Raw genomic sequence first — 26,610 nt, 5'->3', positions numbered from 1 at the left:
TTCCCTTGCCAAGTACACTTGACTTTGGCCTATCACTGTGCATACTTATGACTTTTAGTGACTTTTATGAGTATGAGCACCTTTTCAGGTTATTTGACTTGGCTTAACTAGATAAAAAACGAGATACATCAATAAATCTCATTCAACTGGAAATGGTAGTCACACAAGGCTTGACTAAAACCTTCCGAGCCTTACCACCGAGGTGGCATCCCATGTGGTAAGCGGGGGAGTGGGTAGAGTAAAATAGACAAAAACAAAAACAAAAATCGCTGAAAAGCATGTGAAAGGATGAGAAGGCCGCCTTCTTTACAGTCTGTCTTTGTATGCTCTGTACAGGTGGTATCATCTGAGCCCCACCAACAATTACAAACCCTCCTCTCTCCCTTTTGGTCCCTTTCACAGTCCACAGCAAAAAAAAAAAAAACAAAACAAAACGAAGAGAAGGGCAGGCTCCCCTTAACCGAAATCCTCATCCGCCACCTTTTCCTGCCATTTAACTCTCACAGCCAGAAAAGGCAAAAACATTCCCTCACCTTTCCTTTCAGTCCATTCACTCATGCCATAAAACCTAATATCTGCACTTTGCTTCCTTTAGCCTTTCTTATGTATTGTGGGCATCTCATTTTTCCTGCCTAATGCTCACTGTCCGCAAGGGTGCGCTTAATGGTTGTCTCTTGTGAGGCATTTGGGATGAATCCCTTGTTGGTGTTTGTGCTTCTCTCCTTTTTGATGTGTGGGTGGTGTGAGAGTGATGTGGATTTCTTGTTGGAGTTCAAAAAGGGGATTCACAAGGATCCCCTGGGTCATGTGATGAGGACATGGGTGAGGGGTGATGAGGACTCAAATGGGTGTCCCCAGAACTGGCATGGCATCGAGTGCAACGGTGAGTTGGTCACTGCTATTAGTCTCAGTGGCCTGGGCCTTGTTGGGGACCTCAAGTTCTTCACTCTCTATGGGCTGAAGAGCCTCAGGGAACTCAATCTTTCTAACAACCTCCTCACTGGGAGGCTTGTTCCAGCGATTGGGATGATGTACTCTTTGCAGACCTTGGATCTGTCCAACAATTTCTTCTACGGGCCAATACCCGGCCGGATCACCGGATTGGGGGGGCTTAACCATTTGAATCTCTCGTTGAATAAGTTCACTGGCAGTGTTCCTGATGGCATGGAGAATCTTCAGCAGCTCAAGGTTGTTGATCTGCATTCGAATCGTCTGTTTGGCGGCGTCGGGAACTTGTTGGTCCGGTTTCGGAACGCTGTACACATTGATCTGAGCGGGAACATGTTCTCAGGTGGGTTGGCCATTGATGCGTGGAACCTCTCGAGCGTGGCGAGCTCGGTTCGGCATTTGAATTTGAGTCACAATGGATTGGCAGGACAGTTCTTTCCGGAGGACGCAATGCGGACTTTCACTAAATTGGAGGTTTTGGATGTTGGTTGGAATCAGCTGACAGGCCCGGTGCCTAGTTTTGATTCATTGTCTTCTCTTCGTGTCATACGGCTTGAAAACAATCTATTCTATGGTTCTGTTCCTGGGAACCTGTTGGATGGAGGCTCAAGTGCCGTGGTTGAACTGGATCTTAGCAATAACAACTTCTCAGGTAAGAAAGAAGAAGGGTTGTTTCTGTTTTTTCTCTGTAAATATTGTAGTGTTTTCCTGTTAATCTTCGATGCACATTTCAGAATTATAGGCTGTGCAGGCTGAACTCGTATCGTTCTCTTCTTCAATTTTGTCTCTACTTTTCGAACAGCTGAAACAAGATGGTGGTATTTTTCAGCATGATTATTTGTATTTTTAGTTTGATTGTTGTGATGAAGTGGATGTTGCTACAGAGTGATTAGTTTTTAAGGATAGGTCTGTTTCAGTTTCTCAGATCTATCTTAAGAAGGGCTAATTTGGCTCAAGCTTGCGTTTTCTAGTATGTGAGGCATCCGGTAAAGCCTCTGCTGGTCTTGTATTCTGTTTAGTCGTTTCAAATACTAGTCATCTCCAATCAAATAGGGTTTAAGTCTGTAACCTGGTCTTGTTGCAATTAAATGCCTCGCAAAAAGAGAAAAAAATCTATAAATCTTGGAGTCTCTTCTTATTTATCATATGCCAAGCAGTCTCCATATGGGGCACTCCTGTTGTTTCAGGTTAAGCCAGTGTGCTTATTTCGCTTGCGCATCTATATATTTGCCATCATGTGCCTATGTATGTAACTGACGTTGGTAATTGTTAAAATTTAGGTGGTTAGGCAGTACATGGATGTAGATATTATCATTCTGATGGCTTCTGAAATTGATACAAAAGCATGATAAGGATAAGCATAGGCCTTCTTTAAGAGGGAGGAGGAAGGCAGAAAACTATTGCACATGTTTTAAAGCAGGAAAAATTTGTACATGTCAGTTTAATAGAACAACAGGGTGATGCATGCAACATGTGTGGTGTATGCTTTTCTTATTTTAGAAAATCCATTTGATTATGTGTTATCAGTTTCCAGTTTGTTCTTCTGTAAAAGTAACGTCAATGTCTCTACAAGACACCTGATCTGTTAATGTTCTCTTAGCTCAGATGGTAAAGTTTGGCCTTTTCAGAATTTAGAATGCAGCTACATGTTTAGGGTTTCTTTGTTATTAACTTGCTACATTATCTTTATTATTTGGGCAGCATGTCTGGATTTCTTGCTTGATGAAACAAATCAGTCTGTTTACAAGGGAGCTTTGTTTGCATCATGAATCTTAACATCTGATAACAAAATATGTTGGTTTTTTTCCATGAGGAATGGGGAAACCACCCTTGGGACTAGAGACCTATTTGTGCTGGCCATGCCTGCCGTACTTATGGTCACTGTCTCGATGGTATAAACCTCTGGCACACCTCTAAAGATATGTTGGTTATAACTGTCATAGGTGGAAAATTTCATACTATTAGATATCTAATATATTGTCCTTTTTAATGGGCTATACAGAATGTAGTGATATTATTATTTGTTCAAGAAAGGTTGACTGATTATGCACAAATAGGAATCTGGAGCTGCCAAAAATGTTATTGCTCATAATACTTGGTCATTTTTAATTTCTTAACCCATTTGTAGGACCTATGATTGTATCTCTTCAACCAACTTTGTTTAAGTGTACATATATATACATTTATGTATATGGTATTGTATATACCTATATATACATATATACATATATATGTACTTGTATATACATTATATATATATATATATATATATAGTTGGGGGAGTCAAACTGATTTGACTTTGACCCCAATGGCTAGAAATTCTAGCCGTTGGAGCCCAACAGCTAGAATTTCTAGCCGTTGGGAGCCTCTCTCCCACCTTGTAATGCTCTCTCTCTCTCTCTCTCTCTCTTTTCAAGTGCTCTCTCCTCTCCTTTTTTGTGTATAAATAGGGTTGTTCTACACTTTGTAATTTATGCTTTTGGGCACATTCATTTTATTGAATAAAATATATTTTTATATTGTGTGCCTTGTATATTCCCTTTGTGGGTGTGTTCCTTAGAGAACACTTTTGTTGTTACCCACTCAAGTGGAACGTTGATGGACATTTTGGTTCGTAATTGAAGTGTCTTTGGTTCTTTACATGGTATCAAAGCTTGGCTCTTTCTTATGCTCATTCAAGTGTCCTTGGTAGAGACATTGGTAGAGTGATTCGAGAGCTGTAATTGTGCAAGTGCTTGTGGATTGTGGCCGTGCATCATTTGAAGATTAAAGTGCTTGTGCAATATTGGTGGAGTGCTTGTATTTCATTCTTTTTGTTTTATTTTTCTTTTCTTCTCTCTTCTCTCTCTGCCCATTCCTTGTAAAATGGATGACAATGAAAATATCACCATTAAACCTGTAAACCTCAATGATTTCAATTATATAACATGGGCTTCTATTACGAAGCACCTTATTTAGGGAAAAATGTTGTGGAGACTAGTAAATGAGTCCGATCTGGAACCCGAGCTAGTTCTCACCAAGGTAGAAGGCGAGAAAGAAGTTTCACTTACCGAAAGTGAGAAAACCAAAGTCATTACCAACTATGAGAAGAAGTGAAAAGAATGAAGAATGGGACATGTCTTGGCTTATTAGTAGTGTGGATGCTAAAAAATGCTCTAGCCTTGCAAATTTCAAACATGCAGACAAGGCTTGGGAATACCTAAAGAAAATCTATTCTCTTAAAGATATTGTACACGTGTAATGTGCAAGATAAAGTTTAGATTATGACCCAAGGTGAAAAAAATATTAGAGAATACTATAATGATTTTTCTGAACTTAGGAAAGAATTAACTCTTTTACAACCAAAATGGCATTGCCCCGAAGATATTGAACTCCGTAAAAAACAAATAGATGTCGAGCACCTTTATCAATTTATCAACGGTTTAAGAAAGCATGTGGCAAGAAATGAAGATGACTCGGTATAGCGCCCTGAATTTCTAAAACAAAATTTTGTCCAAATTTCATGATTTTTTTTTCTTTGCATCAGAATTTATAAAAGACTTTAACAACGAAAATAGATGATAGCTAGTCGTCGGTTTTAGAAGATGTCGGGCAAGTCACAGGTATGCTGCCAATCTCTTATTGTCCACCAAAATATTTCATTTAAGCAAACTAAAACGAGTTATTTATTACAAACATTACTGTATGGTAAATTAGTACTAGATAAAATTGAGTTTGTAAATGAAATATCCAAAGCAGTTTAGAGAAACCCTGGATCTTGATGCTGCCCTACTCCACATATCACACCGCAGGTTCAATACCTGTATCCCCCATAAAACGGGGTCAAAACCATTCTTGGTCTGGTAGAAAAACATTCAAATTCTAACAAATACAATATGTTGAAGACATGAAAGCCACTTTAGGGTCGTAGTTGAAAACATCGTAGCTCAAGTCTCCACGACTTAGCATATCGGTATCCCATAAATCGAAACAGGTGCTCCTCGAGCCTAGCTTAGCCATGTAGATACAATTTGGGTCCTTTGCCCAATTGATCCAACAATATATTTAGTTCAGTACCTTCCACAAGGTGATGCTTGAGTAACACTAATGCACATTCATTCATTAATTCATCGGTGTACCTATAACTAATGCATTGTTTCGATAATTACAAGTTTACCTCTTGGTACGTAGGAGAACTTAACTTCGGCATCAAACGAAGCCATCTGGGTGTTTCTTATGCTATGCATTTTTGTATCCCTAGAGGCCTAAGTGACCCTGTTCGTAGTGGAGCGATAATTTTCTTGTCAGGATAAACCCCACTAGGTGGTTTTGGATGCATCCTTCTACTGCAGTAGCGGAGTTGAATCCCTAGATCTTAAGGATAACCCAACCTCCTAACCTTCGAGCGACTGAGAGATCGGTTGAACTCTTTGGTTCATAAGATAATATATGTCACTCGAGGTGGTACCATCATCGTCTACCTCGATGAGCGTAAAGTCCTGAAGGGATTCAATAACATATTTTTTCTTATTAAAACGTCGAGTGCCACGTAGTCAATCCGGTGCATTATGCATGAAGAGAATATGAACCCAACCCCAATCAGTTTTTCGAAGCACCGGTCGGTTATCGTGTGGACATGGACTACCTTTGTGTTTTGTTTATATGTATGCAAACATCGCTCTTGGCATCTACAACCTTCACGAGCGCTTCACCCCTTGCGGGTGGATAACCAACTCTGACACAATGGCACCTATGAGTATTATTCTTGTATAGCGTTTTACAGAGGCATGCATAATCAAGGATCACTTTGGATCGATTGCTCGGTGTATTTAGTCACAATGAGCATTGGCTTAATAAGGCACAATGACTACTCTAGTGTATCGGCCCTTACGACTATGGTGCCCTTAAAGGCAAAAATAGAATGAGCCATTCGGGCTGCTCGGCGTATTTAGCAGCAACGAGCACTGGCCTAACAAGGCACAACTACTTTGGTGCATCGGCCCTTACAAGTACGGTGCCCTTAAAGGTGAAAGTAGAATGAACCATTCGGGCAGGGTTCCAACAACGAGGGCATCATCGTGCCATCCATACTAGCTTAGGTGAGTATTTTGCCAAAAATTTCGGTAATATCTCCCCTGTTTAACAGGGAAAATGCAACATTTTTTTTAGCTTGGAGAGTACCTTGTTTTGGGAGCATCTCTCGTATTTAATGGGGAAATCGCTGCTTTCATTTTTGGATAGAAGCGCATCGTCGTGCGTACGTTGCATCTTCCATGGTTTATTGGAAACCTAAGCCTCAGTTAGGCCATACGTTGATGACTTAGATGTTTACCTAAATGTGGTTTTGCGCAAATCCGAAACCTTTTCAATAAGGGTTTCTTTGCCAAACATTGTTTTGAACGAGGCAAGGCATTTGGAATCGCTTTGGGCAATAGAGATCCATCACCATTTGTATGCTTATTATAGCGCAATTATATTTAGTAAAAACAAGAGCTTGTGCACATAACAACGCGATGACAAAGTAAAGTACATAAAGCAAGGCTCGGTGAATGAAACTACACATCAGGCTAAGTAAATTGCGTAAAATAGGATCTTGTGCACATAACAACGCGATGACAAAGTAAAGTACGTAAAGTAGAGCTTGGTGAATGAAACCACACATTAGGTTAAGTAAAATGTGTAAAGCAATATATATATATATATATATATATATATATATAGAGAGAGAGAGAGAGAGATAGATAGATAGAAGTAGTTGCAAGGATACACTTGTGGACACCAAAGCAAGTTTGTGGTGGCCTAGAAGGTATAAACCAAGGACTAAGACCCTATGACAGATAATTCATCGTAAATATCGAGTGATAGTCGCAAGGGTACGCACGTGAACACCGAAGCAAGCTTGTTGTGCTTTAGAGGGCGTGAACCAATGACTAGGACCAAATATTGGTAGAAAGGTGTACGGTAAGGAAAATCCCACCGTACACGACAGTTAATCCAAGAAATAACTTGAAAGAGAGAGAACAACGTGCAAACCTACAAAAATTCGACAGCGACGACTCAACGCAACGTAGAGGCGCTCTTAGGTTGTGGCCGACACATCCTTACTTTCAGTACGGTCACAACCAAGAGCGTCTCGTGAAGAACTTATCGACGCGGTGAAACGAAGAGGTATAAGCCAAAAGTGGATTTGACCTAATTTAGGTCCAACTGGGTTCAAACCTACTTCAAGTGGGTTAGACTAGGTCAGACCTAGTCAAGAAAAAGATAGAGGAGGTTAAGCTGTTAGGGCCAAGGGTTCTTGACCCAACTGGGTTCAATCTAGGTCAGGTGGGTTCAAGCTCACTTCAAGTGGGCTCAGTCTATGTCAAGTAGGCTTGGCCTAGGTGGGCTCAGACTAGGTCAGGTAGGTCTAAGTTCACCCTTAGTGGGCTTGGTCTAGGCTAGAACCAAGAGAGAGAAAGAGAGAGGAGAGAGAGGCTAGAGAGAGAAAGTAGAGGGAGAGGGGTTGATAGTTTTCTAAGAGGGGGTTCTCTTCTTATTTTGGATCTTGGATATGGGTATAAACTGAATTGATCCATCCAAACCATTCGATCCAGATCCAAACTTAAGGCTAAAGTAACATAATGACATCTATACTGTCACATGGGTGCGGGTGTGGATGCGGAGATGCGACACTTTAAAAAACCTTGGGTGCGGGGGTGCGGCAGGGCAAAAATGTAAAACATTATATATATATATTATATAATTTTGAAGTTTTAACAATTAACATTGTTATAATTTAATAGTAAACATTGTCATAATATCATTCATCATGCATGCTGTCACGTGCCTATTTCCTTCAATGGGCCAGCGCGGCGCGACGGTCCTTCCTCACCGCCGCAAGCCTACTCGTCAGCTCACTTGCCGGTCGCGGAAGCTTGTAATCAGAGTGCAAGAGAGCGAGAGAGAATAGAGGGAGAGAAATTGCAATCACAAGAAGCAATCACAACGAGGGTGAACAAAAGAAAGCTCAACGCATTTACTTCATTCACAATTTTGCCCGCAGGCTATTACAGTTCAAGTATACGGGCTGCCCCTTCGGGGTATTGATTCACCTGAACCGGGCAGCTTACATCAGACTCAACAAAAGCAAAACAGACTCTAAGCGCAACTGTACACTGTAAGTCGCAAGGGAACATGCTCCCCCCTTCAAATCATGCGCCGTCCTCGGCGCCATCTGTTTCGTGATAAGCCCTGACTTCAGTCGGGTAGCGGCTGTTTATTCGAAATGCAGGCTCCCACGTTGGTTCCGCTGTTTCCTCCCACTGCACCAAGTATTTCTTCGCTTGTCCCAAGTAGACCTTGTGGCGAAGGATCTGACTGAGGTGCTTCTCGGCCCGTTGTGCTGCCGGGGCCCTCTGCATGATGGGAGCACGTTGAAGACCACCATTTTATTACATGGTATCAGAGCTACGAAATCCTTAGATCTTGAAGTGCTTCTGCCTCGATTTTCGTGCCACATTTACAAAAGGTGTTTCATCACCTTGTTCTTGGCTCAAGAAGATTTGTTTGAAGAAAGGCGAACTTTGCTACAAAAAAATTTGGTTTTGTATCCTCTCTTATTCCTTTGTCTACTCTTTTTCTTTTCTTTTTATTTTTCTCTCTCTCCTCCTATTTATTCCTCTCTTACCCTTGTAAAAGATGGATGACAATGATAAGATCACCATCATTCCTATGAAGCTAAATGATACTAACTATGTAATGTGGGCTTCGATTATGAAGCACCACATTTGGGGAAAAGGTTTATGGGGTATAGTGGATGGTTTCGATTTGGAACCTAAACTATCTCTTACCAAGAAAGAGGGTGATAAAGAGGTTCCTCTAACGGAAGAAGAGAAGAGTAAGGCGTTAGCCACTTATGAAAAGAAATGGAAAGAATGGAGGATAGGGCATGCAAAAATTATGTCATGGCTCATCAATAGCATAGACATTAAAAAATGCTCTAGTCTAGCTAAGTTTGAGCATGCCGATAAGGCTTGGGAATACCTCAAAAACATGTATTCCCTTAAAGATATTGCACATGTATGCAATTTACAAGATAAAGTTCGGACAATGACTCAAAAAGATAAAACTATTCGAGAATATTATAATGAGTTGTCCGAACTTTGGGAAGAATTGGCTCTTCTTGAGCCCAAATGACATTGTGCCGAAGACATCGAGCTTCGCCAAAAGCAACTCGATATGGAACATTTCTATCAATTTGTGAATGGTCTAAGGCCGGAGTTTGAATCCACCAAATCAGCCCTTTTACATCGTGGAAAATTCCTTCTATTGTTGATACTATAGAAGAGCTCACTATGGAGGAAAATAGACTTAGAAAAAGTACTCCAAAAGTTGATGATGACTCCGTTTTAGCTGTATCTAGACCGGGGAATCATACTCGTACTTACAAGCCGCCTCATTTTGGAAGGCAAAACAGCGACTTTGATAAAAGAAAAGTTATTTGTCATCATTGTCATGAACCGGGGCACTATAGGTCTCAATGTCCAAAGTTAAAAAGAAGAGAAGAAAAAAGAGTTGCATCTGTTGAATCTGAGTCAAAAGATCAAGATGCACCTGTGTCTATGGCTCAACTGATGGAAATCCTTCAACCTCTTCTCAAAGGGGTATCCTCCTCAACCGAAGCCTCAACTGGAGCGGCAGTTGCATCTTTCTCCGGTCCAGGTAACTTTCCTTGGCTTTTAGATTCTGGTGCTTCTTTTCATATGACGTCAAATGTTAATAGTCTATCCGAATGTCTTAAAAATAACTCAAGTGTGTCAAAGGTTTTTACAGCCGATGGCACATCTCTCGAAGTAAAAGGAATAGGATGTTTTGAAAATCTTCAAAAATCCAAAAGATTTTTTATCCCAGAAGTTAGATATATCCCTAAACTTAATTTGAATCTCTTATTTGTCTCGCAAATATCTGATTATGGATGTAATATCTCCTTCTCTTCTCATGGTTGTTGGGTACAGGATCGCTAGTCCGGGAAGCTGATTGGGGAAGGCCATAGAGAAGGAGGACTTTATTACATGGACTTTTTGGAATTACCCAAGAATGCATTTTGTTATAATATTCAGAAATTAGAATTGGATTTATGGCACAAAAGGCTTGGCCATCCTCATATGTCTAAAATTCAATATTTTCCAAGTTTGGAAAAATTTTGTAATTCTGAAAATTTTTCTTGTAAAGACTGCATTCTTGGCAAAATGAAAAGGTTACCATTTCTTAGTAGAACTTTTGTTTCCTCACGACCACTTGAGTTAATACATTCGGATGTTTGGGGCCCCGCACCAGTTATTTCCAAAGGTGGTTATACATATTATGTCATTTTTGTTGATGACTTTTCTAGACATACTTGGATTTATTTTCTTAAACATAAATCTGATGTCTTTGCTAACTTCCAAATATTTCATAAAATGGTTAAAAATAAGTTTCAAAATGATATTTCTGTTTTTCGCACTGATTCAGGGGGAGAATTTATGTCCAACGAATTCAAAGACTATCTCAATTTACATGGTATTACACATCAAAGATCATGTCCACACACTCCACAACAGAATGGCCTAGCCGAACGCAAACATCGGCACATTATGGAAACTACTAGGACATTGCTAATTGCAAATCAAGTTCCAAAAAGTTTTTGGGCTGAAGCGGTCCTAACTGCCACCTACCTCATTAATAGGACGCCATCTTTCTCATTAAAAAATACAACTCCAATAGAAAAGCTTGTTAATTTAACTCCAGATTATTCTAGATTAAGAGCCTTTGGATGCAAATGTTTTGTTTTCACCAACAGAAATGATAAACTCTCTCCTCGTGCAATCCCATGTGCCTTTTTAGGATATGCTGATAATAAAAAAGGCTACAGGTGTTTCGATTTTCAAAATGACAAATTATATGTGTCAAGAAATGTATTTTTTTTGGAAAAAGAAAGCTTCTTTGAATTTGAAAAATCCAAGGATGTCACTGAATACTCGTTTTTAATTGATCCAACTTCAAAATCCAATGAATGTGATGTTGGATGTGACCTTGACAATGATCAAAGTCCTATTGTTGTTGAAAATGATGATAATGAAGAGCAAATCCATAGGGATGTTAGTCTACAATATTCAAGATGTAGAGAGCAAAATCTTCCATGTGCATTAAAAAAATACTCTGAAGTCTCACCTAGAAGAACGTCTAGAATCTCTAAACCTCCAGAAAAATTTGTGTCTTATGAATCTTTTTCACCCACGTATAGGGCCGCCATTACATTAATACAATCATATGTTGAACCATCATCCTATTCTCAAGCAAAAAATCATATAGAATGGATAGAAGCCATGAAAATAGAATTGGATGCACTAGAAAAGGCCAATACTTGGACGATACAAGATATTCCTCCAGGTAAGAAACCTATAGGTTGTAGGTGGGTATACAAAGTCAAAACCAAAAGTGATGGGACCCTGGAAAGATATAAGGCCCGTTTAGTAGCAAAAGGATATGCCCAAGAGTATGGCATCGATTATGAAGAAACATTTGCTCCTGTGGCCCGTATGACCACTGTTAGAACTTTAATAGCCTTGGCCTCCATTAGAACATGGCCTATCTTTCAATTAGATGTCAAAAATGCTTTCCTGAATGGGAATCTCGTTGAAGAAGTATACATGGAAGCCCCACCTGGTATTAGTATCCCTAAGGGTAAAGCTCTTCGTCTAGAAAAAGCTCTTTATGGTCTTAAACAGGCTCCAAAAGCCTGGTATGACCGATTTAGTCATGTTATGCTTGATATTGGTTTTCAACCTTGTTTAACTGACACTGCTTTGTTTGTTAAGAAATCTGATGCAGGCATCATTATTCTTCTTCTCTATGTGGACGATATGATCATCACCGGAGGCGACAAACAGGGAGTTGCAAATATCAAATCTCTTCTTAAAACTCACTTTGAAATGACTGACTTAGGTTTATTAAGATATTTTTTAGGCATTGAAGTTGTTTATTCCCCTCGAGGGTATTTGATATCTCAATCTAAATTTGCTCTTGATATCGTTTCCAGGTCTGGAATTACAGATGATAAGAAAGTAGACACTCCAGAAGTTGTCAATGTTAAAATGAAAATTGATGATGGAGAACTTCTTGATGATCCTACTCGTTATAGACAACTTGTTGGAGCTCTTTCTTATCTTTCCATTACTAGGCCAGATATAACTCATGCGGTTCATACAGTCAGTCAGTTTCAGCATGCTCCCACCTCCGTGCACTTGGGAGCGATTTTGCGTATTATTAGATACTTAAAATCCTCTCTTTCACGAGGACTCTTCTTGTCTGCTTCATCTTCATTAAATTTAATTGCATATATTGATGCTGACTGGGGAGGTGATCCCAATAATAGACGCTCAACTACTGGTTTTTGTGTGATCCTAGGTGAAACCTTAATTTCGTGGAGGTGCAAGAAGCAGCAGAAAGTCTCTCTTTCCTCCACCGAAGCTGAATACAGAGCCATGGCAACCACCACTATGGAGGTTGTTTGGCTCAGACGATTGCTAGCGGATATGGGAGCTAAAGCAACGCAAGCTTCAAAGATGTGCTGTGACAACAAAAGTGCGATCTACATTCCAAGCAACCAGACATTCCATGAGCGCACTAAACACATTGAGATGGACTGTCACTATGTCAGAGAGGAATACTTACATGGAACCATTGATCTGCCATATGTTACATCAGAATATCAATTAGCAGACTTCTTCACCAAGCCTCTCGCTGCTCCCAGATTTCACTTTCTCTTAGACAAACTTTCGCTCATTGTACCGTAAGTTTGAAGGGGAGTGTTAAAATGTAAACTGCAATATATATATATATATATATTATTTAATATTATTATATTTTCTTTTATTATTTTCTTTTTCTATTTTTTTATTTTCTTTTTTTAGCATCTAGTTCAATAGAAACTAGATATTTTGATCCAGTCAAGTTCCTGTTGGAACTTGACTTAGCAAGTAGCTGTTGGACTTTAGTCCAACAGCTATAATAAATGCTGTTGGACTATAGTCCAACAGCTATAATAATAAATGTTGTTGGACCGTAGTCCAACAGCTATATTAAGAGACGTTGGAATCCAACGTCTCTTTTTTGGAGAGCTCAAAATGAGCTCTCCTCTCTCTCCCATTTTTTTGTATATATAGGGGTGAACCCCTTCAATGTAAATAACCATGCTTCTTAAGCATTTTGTTCATGAATAAAGTATTATTTATTTTTCAAGTGTTCTTCCCTTTATACCCTTTCAAGGGTCATGCTTGTAGTGTCTCCAATAGACACTTGTTTGTGAGTTATTTTTTGCATTTGTTGAAGACCACCATTTTATTACAGAGAGGAGAGGATTAGGGCAAAAACAATTTGCCCTAATCCTCTTTCGCAACCCTTATTATCGGGCAATTTTTTTTTACATCCGAAAATTCGACAAAATTGATCCTGGGTGCGTTGACTGCACCCAGGGTCATGTTGACTGCACCGGGTGCCTCACCCGCACGCGCACTCGCGTCGCGTCACGTCGACGCCGGTGCGACACTTGATTTGCCGAATCCCTGTGACTTAGCATCTATATCTCTGTGAGGCCCACTAGATATTTTCATGGGATATTTATGTGGGTCCCACAAGATATTTTTGTGAGATATTTATGTGGGACCCGTGCATTTTTGGGATTTCGTCGATATTTTTTTCGAAAAAAGTGAGTATGCCATTCTCTTTGTCTTGATGAGACAAAGCGGATTGGCTGTGCAGAATTCTCTAATTTTGCCCCGTGAGTGAGATATGGCTCCTTGACTGTTGGAGCATATATCTTTGAGGATATATAAATTATAAGTATAATTGGTTCTACGAAACCTCTTCGTTTGGCATTATAGTTCAATACGATGAAATTGTATAAAAATACCTTTTATTTTTATTTAGAAATTTACTGAAAAAAATTGTGTATCTTACACTCGGTCTTGGCTGTCTCTAGAGCAGAAAATTATGTTCGTACATATAAACCACCTCATTATAGAAGACAATAAAATGATTGTGATAAAAAGAAAGTCATTTGTTATTATCGTGAACCGGGGCACACTAAGCCTCAATGTCCTAACTAAAATGGACATTTTAAAAGAAGGTTGCTTTGATTGACTTTCCACAAGAACCAAGGGACATTCCCACATCCGAAGAATCATCCATTGGAAGCATGTCTCTAGCTCAACTAGTGGAAACTATTCAACCTCTTCTCAAGAGAGCATCATCTTCAATTATAGTCGTCGTTTCATCTTTTTTCAATCCTTGTAAATTTTCTTGGCTTCTTGATTCCGGTGCATTGTTTTACATGACCCAAAATCATGATATATTGTCCGAATATCATAACAACTCATGTGTATCAAATGTTTTTAGGTCGATGGTACATCTCTTCAAATTAAAGGAATAGAGAATCTTTAAAAAGATTCTTCAAAATCTAAAAAGTTTTTTATTCTAAAAATTCGACACATTCCTAAGTTAAATCTAAGTATTTTATCCGTATATTAAATATCCGATTATGGTTGTAATATCTCTTTCTTTTCAAATGAATGTTTAGTGCAAGATCACACATCAGTGAAGCTGATTGGGCAAGGCCATAGAGAAGGAGAGCTATACTATATGGATTTTTTAGAGATACCTATGATGTTTTTTTGTTATAATGCCCAAAAGTTAGATTTGAATGTATGTTATAAAAGATTAGGCCATCCAAATACATAAAAAGTCCAATAATTTTCAAGACTGATTTTTTTGTAATCTTAATGATTTCTCTTGTGAAGAATGTGTTATTTGGAAAAATAAAGAGATTACCATTTAATGATAGAACTTTTGTTTCAACTAGACCACTTGAGCTAGTTCATTCAGATGTTTGGGGTCCAACACTTGTATTATCTAAAGGTGGATATGCATACTATGTCATATTTGTAGATGATTTTACTAGACACACTTGGATATACTTCCTTAAGTATAAATCCGAAGTCTTCTTCCACTTTCAAAATTTTCATAAGTTGGTTAAAAATAAGTTTGAAAACGAAATTTACTTCGTACTTATTCAAGGAGAGAATTTATATCAAATGATTTTAAAGATTATCTTAAACTTCATGGCATCACACATCAAAGATCTTGTCCTTGCACACCGCAACAAAATTGTTTAGCTGAAAGAAAACATAGGCACATCATTGAAACTTCAAGAACCTTGCTTATTACTAGTCACATGCCTAAGATTTTTTGAGCATAAGCTATCTTGACGACTGTTTATCTTATAAACAGAATGCTTTCATCTTCTTTACAAAATATTTCACCTATTGAAAAACTTCTTGAGCACTCTCTTGACTATGCTAGATTACGATTTTTTGGTTGCAAATGTTTTGTATTAACCAATAAAAATGACAAGTTTTCTCCTAGAGCTATTTCTTGTGCCTTTTTTGGTTATGCCGACAACCAAAAGGGATACACGTGTTATAATCCTAAGATTGAAAAATTGTATATTTCTAGAAATATAACATTTTTAGAAAAAAGAATTTTTTTTGATAAAGATCAAGCAAAGGAAGTAACTGAGTACTCATTTTTTATTTGATCTTGGTTCCAACCATGATATTGATGATTGTGATTGGGACTATGATTTTGAATGTCATTGAATCAAGAGATAGGGAGTCTCTTAACGAAGCTCCTCATGATGATCAAACTTGTTTACAACTAGACGGGAATGCCCCAAACCTCCATATGCATTTAAAAAAAATTCTAATTTAGATAAAGAAAAACTGCAAACTAGGAAATCATCTAGAGTTTCAAAGCCTCTAACAAAATTTGTTTCATATGATTCTTTTTCGTCTAAATCATGGTTGCCAGTCGAGGAAGAGGGAAGCGAGGCACTTTCAAAATTTTAGGAAGCGGGAAGCGTGGGACAACTTAGAAGCGAATCACGAACCGTCTCAAAAGCGACCTAGGAAGCGAAAAAAGAACAAAAAAAAAATAAAAATAAAAATAAAAAATAAAAAATAAAAAATAAAAAATGAAAATAAAAAAATAAAAAAGGGAAGCGTGCTTCCCAAAAAAAAGACGCTTCCCCGCACGTTTTGGAAGTGTGACGTTTCGAGCTTTCGAAAGCGCGACGTTTCACACTTCCGAAAGCGCGGCGTTTCGCGCTTCCGAAACACATATCGGGGAAGCACGCTTCACCTACTGTATAGGTGCTTTCGGTAACTCTGGTCTAAATATCAAGCATGCATTAGCCTTAATTCACTCATATGTTGAACCTTCATCTTATGTTCAAGCCAAAGAATACTCCGAATGGGTTAAAGCCATGGAGATAGAACTAAATGCATTTGAAAATGCTCAAACTTGATTTATTCAAAATCTTCTTCAAAGAAAAAAACCTATAGGTTGTAGTTGGGTATATAAGATACCAAGGTTTTAAAACCCGTGACTCAGAACTCGACTCGTTCTTTATTGACTCGTGACTCGGCGGGTCAACTCGGTGACTCAGATCGGGTTTTGTTAACTTTTGATTTTAAAAGAAAAACAATATATAATTTGTCTCAAACCATGTTTTTCAGTAAACATATAGTCTAAAGAGTTGACAATAAAAAATTGCAAGTTTAGAGTAGAAAAAGTACAAACTTCTTCATAACAAGGTCACATGGAAAGATCAAGTTACATGAAGAAACTTCTTCATAACAAGCATGTCTTTGGTATTCAATGAAGGCCCCATGTAACTGAGTCTAGAAACATACTTAAACTCAAGTTTCTAAATAGAATGGTTTAGGAATTTCAGCTAAACTTCTCCATAAGACACCCTAGATTTTGTTAGCTTTCCTTTCTAGTGATCTCACCTCATTGAGAACAACAACACATCATCTTGCATAAAAAGCCAGATTGAATTAGTTGCAACAAGGTAAAACAACAATAAGAGAATGAATCACCAGAAGAAATTCCAATTATGACCAAGGGAAATGCTGTCACATGGATACATGTACAAGCATACTGTACAAGATCAGCACAACTGGTATGATATGGGTGTTTCTGTCAAAAAATAAGGATGACATGGTACAAATTGTTATGCACAGGTGTGATACAGACTTTGTACAAAAATGTATTTTTACATACAATGAAGGATATGATATGTGTTCATAAAACAACACTCAAAGGCACCCAACACCAGAACATGAAGTACAAGCACCGATACGTGTATGCTTCACTTTTTTGTTAGATCTTTGAATCATTTTTTTTGCCAATATGTTTAATCAACACATAAAGATTGATAGATTATTGTATCTTTGAACTGGTTTGTCTTGTAATTTATTATTTATTATTAAACTGTTATTTTGAAATACCCAAAAAATCAAATGTCAAATATCCGGCCGAGTCAAGGCAAGCCGAGTTTACCCTGCTGGGTTGACTCGCTGGAGGGCCGAGCCGAGCCGAGTCACCGAGTTGACTCGACGAGTTTTAAAACCATGATTAAAACCAAGAGTGATAGGACTCTTGAGAGATACAAAGCTAGGCTAATTGCCAAAGGATATGCACAAGAATATGATATAGATTATGAAATAACCTTTGAAGTTGTTTCCTTCATGAACACAATTATAATTCTCATTGTAGTTGCTTCAATTAAAAATTGGTCCATATACCAAATGGATGCCAAGAATGCCTTTTTAAATAACAATATTATGGAAGAAGTGTACATGGAGGCGCCTCCAAGTATGTGTATACCTCAAGGAAAGGATCTTCGCCTGCATAAGGCATTATATGGTTTGAAATAAGCTTCCAAAGCTTAGTGTAATAGATTTATCAATGTTATGCTTGATATTGGCTTTAGATCTTGTTTGTTAAGAATTCTGATGTAGGTAGTTATTTTACTTCTCTATGTTGATGATATGATAATCACTGGAGGAGATACACAGGGAGTTCAACATATTAAAAATATTTTTAAAACTAGTTTTAAAATGACTAATTTGGGTTTTCTACGTTACTTTCTAGTAATAGAAGTTGCTTATTCACTTAGAGGGTATTTATTATCTCAATCTAAATTTGCTTCTAATATTGTTCTCAGGTTTGAGATATTAGATAATAAAAAGGTTGTCACTCTTGAAGTAACAATTGTCAAGATGAAAATCGATGATAGAGAGCCTCTCAATGATCCAACTCCTTATACACAGCTTATCAGAGCTTTTTTTACTTCACTATCACTAGACATGATATCACATGATGTACACACAACTAGTCAGTTTCAGCACAATCTCACATTTGTTCACATGAGAATTATTTAGCGTATTAATGAGTTGCTAAGCAACGGGGAACAAAACTTTTCTCAAACATCCGTCTTTGACTACTTAACCATCGAAAGAAGGATGAATAGTAGAATAGTGCAGATGTTGTTGAAGTAAAGGCCATTTTATTGGGGCAATTGGCGATTCCGTTTTTTTCAAAAGAATCTCAAGCTAAACCATCTGCCTCAGATAGTATATTAAATAGATGATATGAGATAGAGTAGAATAGCCAAAAATGAGTCTTTCAAATCCTCAAAGTCGCCCAAGAAAGCTGCTCACTGAAAGGAAAAACAGAAGCAACTACTAACATGCGAAAGAGTACCGTAACGAACTGCCTTCCTCTGCTGACCCTACGAGGAAGCAAGCTACTGCGGCGGACTTTTTTACCAAACCTCTCTCTGCCCCTAGGTTTTACTTCCTTTTAAGCAAACTTTTGGTTATCCTACCGTAAGTTTGAGTGGGGAGTGTTAAAGTGTACATATATATATTTATGTATATGATATTGTATATACGTATATGGATATATATATATGTATATATATACTTGTATATACATACTATATGTATATATATTATATATAATATAGTTGGGGGAGTCAAACTGATTTGACTTTGACCCCAATAGCTCTAGAAATTCTAGACATTGGAGCAAGTCAAATCAGTTTGACTTGCTCCCAACGGCTAGAATTTCTAGCCGTTGGGAGCCTTTTTCTCACCATGTAATTCTCTCTCTCTCTCTCTTTACGAGTGCTCCCTCCTCTCCTTTTTGTGTATAAATAGGGGTGTTCTCCCCTTTGTAATTTATGCTTTTGGGCACATACATTTTATTGAATAGAATATATTTTTTATATTATGTGCCTTGTGTATTTCTTTTGTGAAATTTGTGAGTGTGTTCTTTAGAACACTTGTGTGGTTCACTTTGTGGGTGTGCTCCTTAGAGAACACTTTTGTTACCCACTCAAGTGGAATATTGGTGGACGTTTTGGTTCGAAATTCAAGGCTGTTTGGTTCTTTACAAACTTCACATCCTTTATTCTGTTTTCTAAACTGTTCAGATTTTTTATTTAAATAAAATAACAATGTCTTGCAATTATTGTTAGCTTTTGAAGGAGTCAATTTTATTTAATCTAGTAATGCCGAACCATGATGATGTGTAAATTATAGATTTTTTTTATCCCACTGGTGCCACTAGCCTACCATTATGTAAGAGAAATGGATATAGAGTATATGACATACATATCATTGCTGTTTCCAGTTTATTTTTTAACACATTGCTGTAGGGTTGTGACTTGTGAGTTACTAATGCAATTGCTACAGATTTATATAAGCATTTCCCATCCCTCTATATGATTAAAATGGTTACTTAGGGGTTAGGACAATATTTTTTTATTCCTTGTCTTTTAATTTAAACAATTCTTGTTGTAACTTCTTTTCCCTGAAAATGCAATTCATTTCTTTGTGGAATGTGTAGAACATATTGCATTATAAATCAAATATGGTAGTTTGAGCGGTAGAGTTGAACGACCTTTACTCAGGTATTTCATGTTTGAATCTCGCTAAGGACTATCTCCCAGCATGCCCATAGGTACTTGCATGCATGCATATGTAAACACATGCATAACGCGCACAAATACTCAGAAGTGCACATAAAGGTGTTTTTCATGCCTGAAACTTCACATGGATCTTAACAAATTCACCACAGCCTTTTGTTCTTAGGAAAATTAAGTTTCATATTGATTGTTGCCATAAGAGCAAATTAATGATTTTACAAAGATCACACTTTGGGTGTTGTTAATGTCTGGCAGCTTCATGTGAACATTAACAAGTTCACTGCAATTTTATGCCCCTAACGAATTTAAAATTCCATGTTGGATTCATGTGTTATTATTTCCACCAAGGGCAAATTAGTAATTTTACAAGAGAACAAGTAGTTAAATACACTTGATGATGGTCAATAGTGAAGCATAGCCACATTTTTTCTTTTTGGGAATAAATTTTTTTTAAGAAAAAGAGTGATGAGAAGTTACAATATAAGGAAACATTGATGAAGTAAACACTTTAGATACATGAGATCTACGAAAACCAATCCATGACAAGTTTTTTCTTGGCCATTTTCCATTGGCACACATACACATGTCTTGTTGTAACTTAAGATGTATTAATTCTGCTCTACTCCGTTTATCTCCAAAGGTTCTTGAGTTCCTTTCGAGCCATACGAACTGCCGTGCATGGAATGACCAACAACACCATACCCAATACCACTTCTTTTCCCCTTTAAAATGGGAAGCCCTATCTGAGTTAGTGAGGCATATTACTTAAAGATTGCAACTTCAAAATGGGTGGTTAAGATTTTCCTTGGCATGACCACACAGAACTAAAAGTGCTAGCGAGCGAGATTCCCTTGTGTTTCAGATTTGAATGGGTAAAATTTTTGTCTAAAGGTACTAGATTGCTTTGGAAAGGGGGTGTTACCTGGCAATAATGATGCTTTATAGCAAGGTGTGTGCAATTCTAGACCAAGGAACCTTTTGAATAACTGGGAACCTAGTTTCTATATGATCCACCAGCTCCAGCCATTCCTTAAGCTCATTTTCTCTGGGCTTCCTGCAAAGGGCTACAAACCATTATCATTTCCAGTATTCGAACTATACCTGTTTTTATACCTCACAGTTCAATACAGACTGAGAAAGACCGACCTCAAAGGTGAGTGTCATTCCAAAAGGATATGGACTCATAATCAAAGTTTTAAATGTTGGGCAAAATAATGTGGTGAACATGTTTTAATAACTTATCATTGCAAGCTTATTCTCTGAAAACCTTATGACATTGAACACATGCATTTCTCAATTATAACTTATAAGCTATCCTAAAAAGGCCTTTGTTTTTTGGGAAAGCTTGTCTATGAAAATGACATATTCCTTTTTGGTGCCTTTTCCTGTTGTTGATCAGCTACTATATTATATGTATCACCTTCTAGTTGTTTATTAATGAGATGATCGGTTTTCACATTAAAAAGATCAGCATTAAAATTTTAAAATTTTGAATCACCATGAAATTTTTAAATTTCTGAAAGGGAAAAAGGAAGTGGAAAACTTGACAGACACATACATGCATACACATAGGATTTTGCATAAAACTTAGGAAAGAAAAAAAAATGTATGTAGTTTTTTCATTTATCTTAGTTTTTGTATAATTTAGGTATCCTTTTTTATTATTCCTATATTTTCTTGTTTCAAACAAATTTTCTACACTTTTGCAGCAAAGTATATTATGAATATCTTTTCTATGTTTTCGTCTATGTCACGTAGGTGCGGGTGCAGATGTGGCACTTTAAAAAAACTTGGGTGCGGGGGGATATATATACATATATATATATATATAATTTTTAACAGTTTTAAGTTAACACTAATGAAATAAAAACAATTATCATATCATCAATTCATCATGCATAAATTCATGCAATAAATCAAATTAACAATCTATGATTGTTATTCCTCATGAATAAAAAATAACACCACACTGGTGCGGGAGAGCAGGTCAGGTGATCTGAAAGTGATTTGACATCTTCACCGTACATTACTTCATCCCACAAGGACCTCATGGTCCTTGTGTACATTGTGGACGGAGAGGATGCCAAATCACTTGATTTGCTCTCCTGGTGCTGAGGTGCAGATATATGTATGTATGTATGTACACATGTATGTGTGTGCATTTATGTATAATATAGATAAAACTGGACTTGGTTAGGGTTAACTGAATCTACTTTTGGCCAAAAATGGACCTTCGTGTGGTTGACTTCACCTGACACAAAGGAAGCCGTATCCAAGTTTCACACCCACATGGGTGCGAGCGCGATGCGGGTGCCGTTCCATATTAGAAGAGTCCGTGTTACATAGCTTTTCATATTATTTGATATTTTCTTTATTTTTTTTCAAAACTGCTGATGTTTTCCAATAATTTCCTAAGATTTATAGAAAATCTTATAATATCCTGACTCCTGAGAATATGGCTTGCCAAGATAGTTTGAAGATGCATTTGTAGGTGAGTGTGTGCATAACTGCATATATCCCTAACTGATTCTGTGCTGGTCTTTCAACACATACAGTAACATTGAACATGTGCATTTTTTTAATCATAGGATATCCTGAAAAGCCTTCTTTTTTGGGGAAACCATGCCTAACAAAAATGCATGTTTCTCCTTTTTTATGCCTTTGTCTGAGTCATTGAGCTGCTGCTGTATTGCATGTGTTACTGTGTAGCTGCTTGATAATGAGATGATTGGTTTTTCATTAAAAATACCTTTTAAAAAGTTGCAAATAGGACACAAATTGACAGTTGATAAGATAATATAAATAAATAACAGGTAGCTGGCTCCTATAAATCAGAGAAAAACCAAATTTTAGGTTTGGAATATTGAACTCCTTTACATAATTCTTATGCAATTTGGTATCTTTACCTTAATATGGTCCTCCCTCTAGATAACTACTGTAGGTTGTGATATTGGATATATACAATACACATGTTATGGTCGTATCTGTGAGTCTGAATTTCAATAGCATTTTGATATATTACTCATAACATAACTGATGCTTTTGTGCATGCACATTTTCATGTATGATACATATACACCCAGTGAACTTATACATGCACAACAGATATCAAAGTTTTCCTCCTTGCATGCTTGTGATGAAATGTGAGTCTTGAAAAACAAAGAAGCAAGCCATGTTGTGCTTATCTTGTTATTGTCTTAGTCATTGGATTCACTGTTTGCAGGTTGCCGAGTTCCAAAAAACCTGGTACTTTTAGGTAGGGATCATTTGAACTAATAACTCTTTTGACATTCTGCAATGCTGGTTCATATACTGCAGTTTCTGCGCAAAGTAGAGACTAGTAAAAATTGTCTTGCAACCTACAGATCAGCACCCATAACAATCACTCTGGCACAGGGATGTGTTCTCTATATCATTTTGGCTATGTATCTGTTTCATTAGACTATACAGTAGAATATCATTTATATGATGAAGACCCAGGGAATGATTGCTAAGTATTTACACAACACACAGATACACTTCATGTTATGTGTGTAAATATGGCAATCTCACTTTGTTCAGGTTTTTTCTGGCTTGTGCTCTTGAGAACTACTATCCGGTTGTGCTGAAACTGTTTAAATCGCACATTGTTGTATAAGGTCTTACAAGATCTTGAATGATATAGTTGAAGTAGTGTTTTGTAGCTTATATGAGGCTTACAAATCCCTTGATTATTTTCATGATCATTTGTTATCATGGTGTAATGCTTTCTAGATCTTTCAACACAAGAAAATATAGATGTATGTTTTTGTGAGCATACCTCCCATGAAGATATCATATCCACACTTCTGTTTTTAAGTTGAGGAGCGTTTAGGTCTTTTTTCATGGTTTTGGAACTTGAACTTTTGCTTGTGTATATTTTTGTCCTTACCCACTGTGGCCCTGAATGTTAGTTTCTCACTTATATATGCAGGTTCTATTGGTGCCATTACCTCCTCAAATTTGAGGGTTTTGAATCTTTCTTCAAACAGCATTTCAGGGTCATTGCCATCTGAGATAGGGAGCTGTGTGCTTGTGGATTTAAGTAAAAATATGATATCAGGTGACCTATCTGCATTACGGACTTGGGGTGATGATATAGAGGTTATTGATCTTAGTTCAAATTCACTGTCAGGGACCTTCCCAAATCAGACTTCTCAGTTTCCAAATTTGACTACCATAAAGCTAACAAATAATTCATTGGTGGGCATTCTCCCTCCTTTAGGGAGATATTCAAAGTTAACTGTGATAGACCTGGGCTGTAACCAACTCTCAGGACCTATTTTGAGTGACTTCTTCATGTTATTGACTTTGAAAAGCTTGCGTCTGTCAGGTAACAGATTCACAGGAACCATCCCTCTTCAGAGTTTGCATATGTCTTTATCTGAGTCATTGGGTCTGCCCTCTTATTCACAATTGGAGTCTCTTGATCTTTCCGATAATTTATTGAATGGTTCCTTGCCTTCTGAGATTGGTAACATGAGTGCATTGACATTGCTGAATGTTGGGAAGAATAACTTCTCAGGAAAAATACCTAGTGAAATAAGCAAGCTTAATAGTTTGGAGTATCTTGACATTTCCCTGAATCATTTCAGTGGCAGCATCCCTGACATTTTTCTGCCAAGTCTAAAAATATTCAATATTTCATATAATGATTTATCTGGCATTGTTCCGGAAAGTTTAAGGAAGTTTCCAGAATCTTCTTTCTATCCTGGAAACAGCTTATTAAGTATCTCAGATGGTCCATCTACGCATCAAACTGGTCAGGGCGCTACTTATAGCATGGGACACTCAACATCTGCCAGAAAAGCTGCAATTATCCTTGGATCTATTGGGGGAGCAGTAGTTATGGTTCTTTTAGTTATGGCAGTTCATTATCGAGGCCAAGTGCTACAACATAGCTCAAGGAATGGATGCAGTCTTGGTATCCTTAATAAGAGTATCAAGTGGGGTAGATATACCCATCCTAGTTCTTTCAGATTTATGCCAAATGTTGATCACGTTGCAGCCCAATCAAGTTACACTGCCTCTCATTTTCCACCCCCAGATACTGTTTCAGGATCTCAACAGAAGTTCACCTCTGAGGTTGCGCACTGGAGTTCTGTGGACAACAAAGAAGTAGTTCCAGAATCTGAAAATGAGCCAGATAGATCTCCGAGCATTGGAAGGTCATCTTCCGGAGTGCCCTTCTCCTCGCCTGCGCTATATAATGATTCCATAACATATGATCAACCAGTCATGTTGTATGCTTATTCACCTGATAGATTATCTGGTGATTTGTTTTTCCTAGACAGTTCATTAATTTTTACAGCTGATGAACTGTCAAGGGCCCCTGCTGAAGTTCTTGGAAGAAGCAGTCATGGAACTTCATATAAAGCTACACTGGATGGAGGCCATGTGCTGACTGTGAAGTGGTTGAGAGAGGGGCTTGTAAAACGTAAGAAGGACTTTGCCAAGGAAGCAAAAAGAATTGGAACCATTAGACATCCAAATATTGCCCCTTTGAGAGGCTACTATTGGGGACCAAAGGAACACGAAAAGCTGATTATTTCTGACTACATTAATGCGGAGAGCTTGGCAGATCATCTTTATGGTACCACTAACCTGATGTCCCTTCTCTTTGGCTACTGTTCCTGTGAATGAGAAAGAAATATTTCTTTATTTGTTGTGTTTTTTAATGTGGTGCACTTGAATCCCTCAGATCTTGAGATACGAGGGATATGCTTCGACAAGAGACCTGAGGATCTCTTGTCCACACCACATCAGCAAGCCCCATGCCAGCTCAGATCCTTGAATCTGAGATTTGAAGCATTCAAATGCATCCTTAGAGAATTTTAGCTAACATGGAATTTGTTGACAAAGCGATATATTATTGTCTATGCATTGTTATATATTTAGTTGAGGATTTTCCTTGCTGGAAATTTAGTTCTGCAACAATAATGCTAAGAGGAGCTTGTGATGTAGAACAATGTGATATTCGTAATTTATGTCTACCATTGAACTGCTGACCAGTTTGCGAAAATTGTCCATCATGAGGACTTGTTTCTGAATTATGATTGGGGCTTGATTTTACATGTTAGATATAGGATCCTTCAGGTAGGAAAATCTGAAAGTGTTGTGAGTGTATGCAATGTGATAGAAAAAGAGGATAAACATGTTCTGAGAAAAAATGGGTAGATCTGAAAGAAACCTGAACTGCTCATCAACAAAATGAAGGCAAAATACAAAAGAGTAATTTCATTAGTGAGTTCGCATCATAGTCACCTATATCGTTCAAGGTAATTTCTCACCATGGTTTTTTCTTGGAAGATTTTCAATAAGTGGGTTTTCTTGGAAAATTTTGGATGATAAAAAAATTGAAAAAATATAAATAATAATAAAAAGGATACAAAAATAATAAACAATCCCATTGTTTTTATTTAAAAATATAAAGAAACAAATTATAAAAGGTTTTAAAATATGAAATAAACAAAAAATACAAAAATTAGGCTTAATATAAAAAAACAAGAGTTTAAAATATCGTGATATTATTGTGACATTTTCAATTCTGGCAATATTTTGAAAATATTGTGATAAAATGACAATAATGTTAGATTACTCTAAAACACCAATATTATCACGATATTTTCAAAATATCCGCAATATCGGTGACTATGGTTGACAAATTTCATGGTTGTTTTTTGTTCAACTTTTGATTGTGTGGTCTTCATCTTCCTTTTGTTAACACAGGATATCTAGCATAAACTCAAAATACCAATTTCTTGAATTGATGCTTTCTTAACTATGGTACCCAGACACTCCATTTTGTC

At 37.4% G+C, this 26,610-nt stretch overlaps 1 protein-coding gene across 1 annotated transcript in view; it reads left to right on the top strand.

Annotated features, from left to right (window-relative positions):
• The first annotated feature begins 390 nt into the window (after window positions 1-390).
• The window catches only part of LOC149812024 (Leucine-rich receptor-like protein kinase family protein), a 35,795-nt gene continuing 9,575 nt past the window's right edge, over window positions 391-26,610 (top strand). Inside the window, exons 1-2 of the mRNA XM_089992629.1 lie at window positions 391-1,600; window positions 23,736-25,394. Of these exons, the coding sequence (XP_089848755.1) occupies window positions 664-1,600; window positions 23,736-25,394 (2,596 nt within the window). The 5' untranslated portion in view covers window positions 391-663. The remainder of the gene's footprint in view (window positions 1,601-23,735; window positions 25,395-26,610) is intronic.

Source organism: Nuphar pumila, chromosome 17 (assembly GCF_984573655.1).
Source record: "Nuphar pumila chromosome 17, dmNupPumi1.hap1.1, whole genome shotgun sequence".
Classification (NCBI taxonomy): Eukaryota; Viridiplantae; Streptophyta; class Magnoliopsida; order Nymphaeales; family Nymphaeaceae; genus Nuphar; species Nuphar pumila.
This window is presented reverse-complemented; position numbering and strand designations above follow the sequence as displayed.